The 12345-nt window shown below is 34.3% G+C and overlaps 1 protein-coding gene across 4 annotated transcripts in view; it reads left to right on the forward strand.

Moving 5' to 3' along the window:
* RAPGEF6 (Rap guanine nucleotide exchange factor 6) overlaps window positions 1–12345 on the forward strand; it is a 179207-nt gene that overhangs the window by 33346 nt on the left and 133516 nt on the right. For 3 of the 4 annotated variants that reach the window (XM_040622495.1, XM_040622494.1, XM_008698967.2), the window contains exon 5: window positions 11105–11174. The exons of the other annotated variant lie outside the window; for it this stretch is intronic. In XM_040622495.1, the coding sequence (XP_040478429.1) occupies window positions 11105–11174 (70 nt within the window). The remainder of the gene's footprint in view (window positions 1–11104; window positions 11175–12345) is intronic. 4 annotated transcript variants of the gene reach the window in all.

Below are 12345 nucleotides of genomic sequence, written 5' to 3' on the forward strand. Positions count from 1 at the left end.
TTTTTTTTTTTTTTTTATAAATATCCACCTTTGTGTGCCCTTTTTTGGGCTCCTGATCCATTACATTAAATTTTGTTCGTCCCTGCTTGAATATCACACTGTTGTTATTACAGTAGCTTTGTATTGTGTCTCGAAGTTTAATGGAGAAACTGGTAATGAGAAACTGCTGAACCGCTCTCCACATCATTGTACCATTTTAACTCCCACCAGCAGTGTCTAAGAGTTCTGTTTCTCTTCCTATGCATTCACCAACATGTGATTGTCAGTCTTTTAGTTGAGCTATTCTAGTCTCTGTGAAGTAGTTTGCTTTTTAATTTTCCTTCTTAATGATATTGAACACTTTTTCTTGTGTTTATTGGTTGCTGCTTCCTCTATATTTTGTGAAGTATCTGTATAAAGTTTTTTTGCCTGGTTTAAAGTTGAGCTGTTTGTCTTAATTTTTTTGTAGGAATCGTTAATACATAATGATACAAGGTGACAGGTTTTGCATACATTTTATTTCATTTTTGGCTAAATTTTCATTTTCTTAGTTGTTTTTTATTATCACCATGCTCTAACCAACTGAGCTAACTGGCCACCGTGATTGTTTTTTAAACAACTTTACTAAGGTGTAATTGATGTAGACTAGATTGTGCTTATTTAAAATATACAGTTTGATAAATTTTGGTGTATGTATACACACGTAAAACCACCACTCTTGTAAAGACAATGAACATCCATCATCCCCCCCAAAAAATTGCTCATGCCCCTTTGTAAACTTAGTATTTCATCCTTCCTTTTCCCTCCCATGGTCCCCAGGGATTTTTTCTTTTCTTTTTGTTTTTGGTCACCATAGATTACATTTTCTAGAATTTTATATAGGGTGAAATGTAAAATATATATTCTTTTCTTGGCTGGCTTCTCACTCTCATTAAAATTACTTCGGGGTTTACCCATGTTGTAATATGTATCAATATTTCATTCCTTTTTTTTTTTTTTTTTTTAAGTCACCATGCTATCATTAGATCACCAGAACTTGTTGCCTCTGAAAATTGGTTCCCTTTGGCCTTCATCACTGTAATTCCCTCTCGCCTGAGTACCTGGCAACCACCATTTAAGTCTGTTTCTGTGAAATGGTGTTTAAAAAAAAAATGGGGACTCCACATGCGATACTGTAAAATATTGGTCTTACCGTGTATGGCTTACTGCATTCAGCATAATGGCCTCAGTGTTCATCCATGTTCATCCATGAAATGACAGGATTTCCTTCTGTACCACATTTTCTTGATCCATTCATCTTTCATATATTTCATTGCTTTTTATTGCAATATTTTGTATGGATATATCACTCTTTATTTGCAGTTCAACTACTGATGGACATATGGGTAATTTCCTGTTTTTGATTATTTTGACTTGTGATGCAATCAGCATTTATGTACAAATCTTAATATGGACATGAAGTTTCTTATGTTTTGAGTAAATACATGGGAAGAGAATGGAAGAGATTGGATTATAAGTCCTCATGTGGACACATACTTTCATTTATTTTGGACATACAAGTATATATTTATTTTGGAAAAGCTAGGTTGTGTGGTAGAGGGATATTTAACCTTTTAAGAAAGTGTCATACTCTTTTCCACAGTTGTCATTTTACATTCCCACCAGCAGTATATGAGAATGCTAGTTGTTCCACAACACCCATTGTGTGCATATGTCACAGTGTGTTTATACATTTTACTGTTGAAAGTAATTAAGGTTGTTTCCAGTTTTTTGCGATAACAAATAAAGCACCAGTGATCATTTCTGTACAAGTCTTTGTATGGACTTGCGTTTTTCTTCGGTAAATACCTCGAGTTCAGTGGCAGAACTGTGTGGTAGTCATGTTTAACTTCTAAAAACAACTGCCAGATGTTATGTTGAATTTTGTACCATTTATATTGCCACCACCAGTTTATAGAATTCACATTGCTCAATACCCTCTTCAGCGCTTGAGATGGTTAGTCTTCAATTTTAGCTATTCTGGTGTGTATGAAATGGATCTCATTGTGGTATTAATTTGCATTTCTGTGATAACTAATGCTATCAGCTTTTTTGCCTGTAGTTATTAACCATTCACTAATCTTCTTTTGTGAAGAGTTGGTTCAGTTCTTAAGAGGTTGTCTCTTTTTTGAGTTATATGAGTTATTTATACATCATGCATAAAAATTCATTACAAGATCTGTTGCAAACACTTCCTGGACTTCTTTTTCAGTGGTGACTTTGTTACAAAGTCCCATGGATGATTTTTTTTCCCTTTTATTTGTAGTACTTGTGTGTTCCAACAACTCTTCCTCTGTTCCAAGTTTGTAAAGATTTTCTTCTGTTTCTTAGACAGTTTTCTTAAAATAGCTTTATTGAAGTATAACTTGCATACCATAAAATTCATCCATCTTAAGTTCACAGTTGAATAATGTATAGTAAATGTATACATTGGTGCATCACAGTTACAGATGATTTCCATTGCCTGAAAAAGTTGCCTCATGCTCTTTTGCAGTTAACGTGATCTGCTTTCTGTCACTATCGACTTTTTGCAATGATTTAAAAGTAGTCTTTGGTTTTTTGGCTTCTGTCAGTCAGAATAGTGTTTGAGATTCATCCACATTTGAGCATATACCAGTTGTAGCACACCCATTTGAAAAAAATTATTAAATTGTACTTCATTCAAGAAAGATACCACATTTTGTCTAGCCATTTATCAGAAGAGAATTTTGAAAAATGAGACATTTTTTATTCTAGTTCGGGAGTTTTTACAAATAATGATGTTACCACGGTTCTCTTGCAAGTCTTCTTATGGGCCATGTGTTTACAGTTTGTTTTGTAGATATCCAAAAATAGTGGAATTGTTCTGTTGTATGAAAAGCATATATTTAACTTTTGAAAAGGACGAAATTGTTTAAAAGGTGACTGTACTGTTTTACATTCTGACCAGCAACATTTAATCTAGTTTCCTGTAAATTCTCCATCACTTGCTGTTGATAGTCTTCGGTGATTACTGTTTCAGTGTGTACTTAACAGCATCTCAGTGCTATTTTAATTTGCATTTCAGTAGTGACTGCCTTTGCAGATCTTTCCATGTGCTTATTAGGCATTCCTATACCTTTTCTGTTGAATTGTCTGTTAGCGCTTTTCTCTTTTCATTTGTTTTGTTTGTCGTACTATGAAGTTGTAAGAATTTACAGTTGACTTTTGAACAGATGATTGAAACATCCACGTGCATGTTTTAGTATGGACATAAGTTTTCAGCTCCTTTGGGAGGAGGAATAGGATTAGTAGGTCATACGGTAAGAGTATTTTTAGTTTTGTAAGAAATTGCCAAACTCTGTCAAAGCATCTGTGCCATTTCATGTTCCTAGAGCAATGAAGGAGAGTTCTTATTGTTCCACATTTGGTGCTCTCTGTTGTACTGGATGTTAGCCATTCCTGTAGGGTGCTGTAGTGGTATCTCATTGTTATTTTAATTTGCATTTCCCTGATGACTTCTAATGTGGAGCTTTCAGTGTGCTTACTTGCCCTCTCTATATCTTCTTTGGTGGGCTTTCTGTTAAGGTCTTTGGCCCATTTTTAAATTGTTTTCTTGTTGAGTTTTAAGAGTTCTTTGTTATCTTTGTATTTTGAATAACAAGCCTTTTACAGATGGACCTTTTGGAAATATTTTTCTTGGTCTGTGCCTTGTCTTATCATTCTCTTGACTTTGTCTTTTGTATAATAGCTTTCAATGGTAATGAAGTTCAGCTTATTTATTACTTTTATGTGTCATGCCTTTGATTTTAGAGCTAAAGGTCACTGACATTCCTAGAATCATTCAGATTTTTCCTGTGTTTTCTAGGAGTTGTTTAGTTTTATGTTTTACATTTAGATCTGTGGTCCATTTTGAGTTAATTTTCTTGATGAGGTGGTGTAGGATCTGTGTCTAGATTTATTTTTTGACACGTATATGTCTTTTATTCCAACACCATTTGTTGAAGAGACTGTCTTTGCTCCATTGTGTTGCTTTTGCTCCTTTGTCAAAATCAGTTGAGCATATTCATGGGATTCTAATTCTGGGCTCTGTTCTATTTTATTGATACCTTTGTTTATTCTTTAACCAATACCACAGTGTCCTGTTTCCTGAACCTGTGTATACGTTTTAAAATCAGCTCGTGTGTCAGTCGTCGTCGTCTTCTTTTTTTTTTTTTTTTTAAAGATTTATTTATTTGAGAGAGAGTGAGCAGGAAAGGGAGAAAGAGCACAAGTGGGAGGAGGGGCAGAGTGAGAGGAAGAAGCAGACTCCCCTTTGAGCAGGGAGCTGGATGTGGGGCTCCATCCCAGGATCCTGTGATCATGATATGAGCCAAAGGCAAACGCTTAACCAACTGAGCCACCAGGGCCTGTAGTGTCAGTCTTGTGACTTAGTTGTTCTCCTTCAATGTTGTGTTAGCTATTCTAAGTCTTTTGCCTGTCCATGTAAGCTTTAGAATTGGTTTTTCAGTATCTGCATATAACTTTCAGAGATTTTTATTGGAATTGCATTGAATCTATAATTCAAGTTAGAAATACCATCTTGACAGCAATGAGTCTTCCTATCCATTAACGTGGAATCTCTTCATTTGTATAGCTCTTCAATATCTTTGATCAGAGTTTTATAATATTCATCATGCCGATTTTGTACATTATTCTGGTAGATTTTTACCATAGAATTTCCTGTTTAGTTGGATGATAATGGAAATGGCATTGTGTTGATTTTTTTCTTTAATTTCAAATTCCGCTTGTTCATTAATAGTATATAGGAAAGTAATTGACTTTTGTCTATTAAATTGTACCCTGCAACCTTGCCATAATAGCTTATACCAGAAGAATTTTGGGGTCGTCCCCCCCCCCCCGCCCCGATTTTGTACTTAGGTAAACATGTCATCTGTGAACAGGATAGTTTTATCTTTTCCTTACCAATCTTAGACCTTTTGTTTCCTTTTCTGACTAGGTCCTCCAGTATGATCTTGAAAAGTAGTGGTTGAGAAGGGGACATCCTTGCTTAGTTTCTCATCTTAGTAGATATTAGCTATTGGTTTTTTGTAAATAGTCTTAATCAAGTTGAGGAGGTTACTCTATACTCCTAGTATACTGAGTTTTTAATGTGAATGGGTTTTGTTTTTGTCAAATGCTTTTTCTGCATCTATTGGTATGATTGTGTGATTTTTTTTTTTTTTGGCTTCTTGATATGATGGATTACATTAATTGATTTTTGAATGTTTATCCTTGTATACCTGAGTTAAATCCTACTTGGTCATGGTGTATAATTCTCATTATATATCCCAGCCCTATCAGAGTCTGGTTCTGATACTTGGTCTGTCTCTTCCAGCTGTGTCTTTTGTCTTTTAGTATGCCTTGTAATTTTTACTTGATAGCCAGATATGATGTACTGGGTAAAAGAAACTGCTGTAAATAGCCCTTTAGAAATCTGATAAAGTATGGAAGGAGGGGAAGCATTTTATAGTCCTGTGATTAGGCCTTATTTTTTTGGTGAGCTATTACCTCTGAACTGTGAACTCTACATGTATTCCTCAGTTTCTGCCCACTTCCCCCACCCTTTAGGTGCGACAGGTTTGCTAGAGTGGGTGGGAGTTGGATATTTCCCTTCTTCATATGGAAGGTTAGAGGTAACTTGAGTTGAGTATTGTCCGTTCTAGAGGTCTCTTAGACTCTGATGGGCAGACCTTGTGAAGAGGAACAGAATGCTGTGGGATGTTTCAAAATGGTTCCTTTTCTCCCTTCCCCTGTCAGAAGTACAAGGGGCTTTTTTGTTCTCTGTGAGAACCTGGTAGAGATCAGTGAAGTAAAACCCAAAAATTGTGGGGACCCTTTCATGGATTGTGTCTCTCTGAAGTTTTTAACTCTCAGAGCTGTCCAGACTAAGCTTCCAGCAGTTCATCAATTACAGCTCAATTTTCCTGACCCTGGTACTAGTTCCTGCAGCAGTTGCTACTCAAAGTTGTGTTTTTCTGTACTTGTCTGTCATTACCTTCATTTTGGGGGCAGCAGTTTGTTCTTGTTACCTTCTCTTACATATCAAGAAAGGTTGGTAATGTTCTGGTTTGTTCACTTTTTTACTTGTTATTAGGGCAGATGGCATTTTCCTACATGCTTACATGCCAGAGCAGAAACTGGAAATCTGGAAGTGTTTTGAACCTGTAGATTATTTGAGGAGACTCGAAGTCTTAACAACATAGCATCATCCAATCTATGAGTATGGACTGTTTTTGCATATACTTACATTTTTCATTTCTCTCAGTTCTGCATTTTTCAGTATATTAGTCCATTTTTGTTTAACTAGTCCCAAATATTTTTCTTCTTGATCCTATTCTGGATAGCATTGCTTGCTTAATTTCATGCTTATGTTTTTCATTGCTGGTGTATAAAAACACATTGGTTTTAATGTGGTTTTAATGTCCTGTGACCATGGTACACTCTAAGTTTTCTAGGAAAGTTTATAAGTCCTTAGAGTTTGCCACATCCAGGATGAGTCATCTCTGGTAAAGACATTTTATTTCTTGGTACCCATTTTCTGTGCCTTTAATTTTTTCTTTTGTTACTGCACTGGCTATAATCGCTAGTACATTGTTGGTTGGAAGTGGTGAGAGTGGACAGTCTTGCCTTGTATTGTTGCGTATTGTATGCATATTGTAATCCTTAGATGAACTATTAAGAATTTAATAGCATTTAAAGAGCATTTAAAAATCATCACAGAAATTAAAACGATAGACTAAAACTACTCATCAGAGGTGATGGCAGTAATGTAGGAGCAGAGGGACAAAAAAGATGGGGCATTTACAAAGTAGGAAAATCAAACCATGTCAGTAATTTGATTGCATATTATGGTCTAGGCACTCTAGTCAAAATACACATTATCAGATTCTGTGATAATCTAAGATCCAATTATATGTTATCTTTAGGCAATACTTAAGGTTCAAAGCACAAATACATTTAAAGTAAAAGGATGGAAATGGATATACTAGGCAAATTATGTATTCGTAAGAGAACTGGAGTGGTCATATCAGCATCAATCAAAATCAACTATAAAACCCAAAATGTTGCTGGAGACTAAGAGCAAATTTTCATATTTGTAAAAGGATGAATGTATAGGAACATAGAACAGTTTTTACTGTGATAGAGCTGTAAAATACTAGAAGTAAAACTGATAATTGAAAAGATCAGTAGAAATTGAACTCCTAACAGCTGGAGATTTCAAAACTCTATCATCAGTAGAACCACTAGATTGAAAAATTAGTAAAGATAGTTTGAGAAGTACTCTTACCACTTTGATACCCCCCCCCCCCCGGGCTTATAGATCATTCTCTAGGATAGAGAATATTCTAGACTATAAAACAAGTCTCAGTAAATTTAAAAAGATTGAAATTATTCAGGGTTTATTCTCTCAGTATATTGGAATTAAATTATAAATGAATTCCAGGAAGAAATGTGAGAATTTAAACAACACATTTGTAAATGACCCATAGGTCAGGGAAGAGTTGACAGCAGCAATTAGAAAATGTTCTGAAATGAATGAAAATGAACACATAACAAATACGGAGATTCCCCTAAAAGGGGAATTTAGAGGGAAATTTACAACACTACTTCATGAGAAAAGAAGAATGGTCTCAATTCAGTCACCTTAAGTTTTCATCTTAATAATAATATCAAAGTAAATTTGAAACAGAGGTAAAGTTTGAGTGGAAATCAGTGAAAGAAAAACCAGGAAAACAATAGAAAATAATTAAATGAAAAGTTTGTTCTTTGAAAAGCTCAACAAAACTGATAAACTTTGGGATAGACTGATCATTTAAAGAAGAGAAAACACATATTACCAAAATGAGGTATGAAAGAGAAGTTATCAATATCCTACAGAAATTAAAAGTATTTGAAAATTTTATGAGCCACTTTATAACCAATAAGGCAAATCTTACACACACCTACATTGCCATAAATAGGCTGAAAAAGAAATTTCGAATATATTTATAAAAAAGTAAAGAAGTTAAATTGATAATTACATTTATTCCCACAGAGAAAAGCCTAGGCCCAGATGGCTTTACTGCTATGTGTTTTCAAGTATTTAGGGAAGCATTGTTATTTATCCTGTGCAAACTCTTTCGGAATATGGGGAAAGAGGGAGCACTTAAAACCTGTTTTATGAACTTTTGGGACTTCATCAAGATAAAAAGCTTCTACACAGGAAAGGAAACAGTCAATGAAATAAAGAGGCAACTCATGGAATGGGAGAAGATATTTGCAAATGACACTACAGATAAAGGGCTGGTATCCAAGATTTATAAAGAACTTCTGAAACTCAACACCCAAGAACAAATAATCAAATAAAAAAATGGGCAGAAGATATGAACAGACACTTTTCCAGTGAAGACGTACAAATGGCTGTAACAGACACATGAAAAAGTGTTCAACATCATTAGCCGTCAGGGAAATTCAAATCAAAACCACGTTGAGATAACACCTTACACCAGTTAGAATGGCAAAAATTGACAAGGCAAGAAACAACAAATGTTGGAGAGGGTGTGAAGAAAGGGGAACTCTCTTCCACTGTTGGTGGGAATGCAAGTTGGTACAGCCACTTTGGAAAATAGTGTGGAGGTTCCTCAAAAAGTTAAAAGTAGAGCTACACTGTGACCCAGCAATTGCACTACTGGGTATTTACCCGAAAGATACAGATGTAGTGAAAAGAAGGGCCATCTTCTTTGAACACCCCAATGTTCATAGCAGCATTGTCCACGATAGCCAAACTGTGGAAGGAGCTGAAATGCCCTTCAACAGACGAATGGATAAAGATGCAGTCCGTATATACAATGGAATATTACTCAGCCATCAGAAAGAATGATTACCCAGCATTTGCATCAACATGGATGGAACTGGAGGAGATTATGCTAAGTGAAATAAGTCAAGCAGAGAAAGACAATTATCATATGGTTTCACTTATTTGTGAAACATAAGGAATAGCAGGGAGATCGTTAGGAGAAGGAAGGGAAAAATGAAGGGGGGAAAACAGAGGGGGAGACGAATCATGAGAGACTATGGACTCTGGGAAACAAACTGAGGGCTTCGGAGGGGACGGGCTTGCCTGGTGATGGGTATTAAGGAGGGCACATATTGCATGGAGCACTGGGTGTTATACGCAAACAATGAATCATGGAACACTACATCAAAAGCTAATGTTGTACTGTATGGTGACTAACATATCAAAATATTAATTAAAAAAGAAACTATTTTATGGTTCTAATATTAACCTAACACTAACACAGACAAAAACAACACAGGAAAAGCAAACTACGCATTGTTATCATTCATGAACATACATGCAGCAATCATTAACAAGATAACAAATCCAGGTATATATTAATAAAGTATTAGAAACTGAGTAAGTTGGGGTTATCTTGAGAATGCAAGAAGGTTTAGCATTCATAAATCAACTAGTACAGTATACTGTGTTAGTAAAATAGTGGACAAAAACCATATTCTTTCAGTAAAAAAAAAATTTAAAAAATCTAAAAGCTATTCATGATAAAGCTTTTTAACATACTAGACATAGAGAGGGCAATTTGCTAATTCTGATCTAGGGCATGTACCTAAATGGTCTAGAGATTTCCTGTTGGTGGTAAAATGGGATACTGTAGGCGTCCTCTTCATTTCGTTATTTTCTCTTTTAGGAATCACAGCCCTGTCCTTCCTGTTTTCCAATGTCTTGAAACTGTTGTTTTATATATTTTGTCTGATTTTCTCATTTTTTTAGGTAGGAGAATAAATCTGGTCCCTGTTACTCTATCTTCAATGAGAGAAACTTCCACAAATTTACTTCTAATATTTTATGCGTTAGATGCTGTTGGAGTTTGGGGGGAAAAATAGAATCATACTGCTTAAGAAAAAAACAAAAGTGATTTTTTTTTTTTATGTTCAGAAGTAATTTATTCCATTTAGATATTAAGATTTTGTTACAAGACTGACATGCTGCCTCCTGCACTAAGGAGGCACCTCAGGATTTTGTTATGAACGTGTATTTGTATATGACATTATACTTTGAAGAACTGACATTTTTAGAATATTGAACCTTTTCATAGACAGATGTACATGATAGGTATTACTTTATTCAATCAGTTTTCTAGTCTATCAAATTGTATAGTCTTTTATAAATGACCTGTATTTCTTCATTTTGTTTACTTTTTGGTATTTTATATTTTGCTCGATTAGTGGAGTTTCTTTTTAATTTGGTTAGTTTGTAGTAATATTAGGTATTTTATGATTGGCCATGGTACTTAATTTTCTCTGGTGTAATATTTTAGATTGCTTTTACAATTTAAGTGTAGTCTCCATATTAAGGTATGTTAACATTTTGTCTCTTAAATAATTAGCAAGTATTTTATCTTCTCCCCCCATCCTTTTAAAACATTCAGTTTCTCTTTTAAAATGAAAACGTCTTTCCTATATGAATCCTTCCTTTTTTGATTGCTGAGAAGTCTTTCTCACAGGTGAAGAATATAGAAATACATTTTCTCTTCGAATTAACCCAGTTGTAGTTTCCTGAAAGAGCTAGCCAGGGATTCCCCAGCAGTATTTCTGAAAAATAAATTACATCTGTATCTTGGTACATTTATTTATATATTTAAATGTAGATATATTTTTTAAGTTCTTTTTATCTTTTGTTGATTACTGCTCCCAAAATATTATAATAATTTATTTTCATAAAATATTCCATAGTTGTGGCTTCATTCTCTATTAGGTGTTTTTATGTTAATTCTACTTTATACCAAATTCAAGATTTGAGACTAGGCAAGTATTCTATCCTAAACTATAAAAGCGTTAGAGATAAGTTAAAGGCAGATATTTTAAAAGATTTTTTTTTTACAAAGAACTGTGTTGAGATCAGTTATATCAGGGCAAATATGAGGAAAGGTATTTTGGTTTGTTTTTAAGAAAAATCTTACGTAAGTGCTAGGGTTGTAATTTCTTGGTTAACATTTAGGGTTTTGGGGGGGTTCTTTTTTATTTTTCCTATATTTGATATATTTTACCTATAATCTTTGCTAAAGAAACTGTTTTTTTGTTTTTATAGTTTTGGTAAGCAGTTTGGAGGAAAAAGAGGATGTGATTGTCTTGTATTAGAGCCTTCAGAAATGATTGTGGTAAGAACTTTAAAGAATGCTGAATTGTTTTTTTGATATGCTTCAGTTTCAACTTTAAATGTAGTAGGATTTTAAACACTCAAGGAGGTTCCATTACTGTGATTTTTAAAATACTGAGTAGCATCAGACCTCTATACCAAATTTGATATGTTTTTATCTACTTTAAATTTTTTCTGATCCTTGAGAGGATTTAGAAAGGGATAGAATTTTGTATACCATGTTGCAGGCTTGGTGATTTCTTTTACTACTTCTACCAGAAAATTTAAATGAAGGCTTTATGAGAGGAACCCTGACTTTTCAAGTGCTTTCTCTTTTTCTATTCAGTTTAGTTAATAATCTTTGAACATTCATATTCTGTGCACTGAACTTGAGGGAAAGAGGTAGAGAAAAAGAGACACATAGTCATATCCAAGTATGGTTTAGATCTTAATATTTTTACTTTAAGAGTGTAATTAAGGAATAATTCTTGTTACTAAGAAATCTAGGTAGTTGATGTAACATTAGAAAACCTCACTTTATTATTTTTCTTTTAGCATTAAAAGAACCGAGAACACAACTTTGTTTTACCTTGTCCTGAGCTGACCTCACTAGAAACATAGCTTATATTGAATGGGCTCATTGTCCTGCTAGCATCTCATTCGGATGATCATATCATCTGATTTGATTTTACATTATTAAGAAGTGAGGTTACGTTCTTAATGATGCATTTTAATGTCAGGGCTCAAAACTTCACATAGTTTGTTTTCTCTTATCCAAACTGGATCGTCTACATTATCATGCACTCAGTGTCCTAAATTGCATGTAAACAAAAGAATTTTTAGCTCCTAAAAGGCAGACATTATGTCTTACTCACTGTGTCTTCCATTGTATTGCAGTGCTGCCTGCATTAGTAAGTATTCAGTGAATGTTATTTAGATTGAAGTTTGTTCAAGTCTTGGACTGTGTATTATGTAAATTTTCTTTAAGTGTTGGTATACATAGCATATCTATATAAGGCCTCAGAACTCTTTCTTCTAAGTAGATGTATTGAGGGGCATGGCAAGAAAACTGCCTCAGGCAATACTAGTTTTCTCATTTGTCAGTTGGTGTACTTTATATATTTTCTACTTTATCAGGAAAGAACAGTGGTTTTTACTGCAGTGTTCTCATATACATTGTTTTGTTGTTGTTT

The sequence above is a fragment of the Ursus maritimus genome, unplaced genomic scaffold, assembly GCF_017311325.1.
Source record: "Ursus maritimus isolate PB19 unplaced genomic scaffold, ASM1731132v1 scaffold_5, whole genome shotgun sequence".
NCBI classification, from domain to species: domain Eukaryota; kingdom Metazoa; phylum Chordata; class Mammalia; order Carnivora; family Ursidae; genus Ursus; species Ursus maritimus.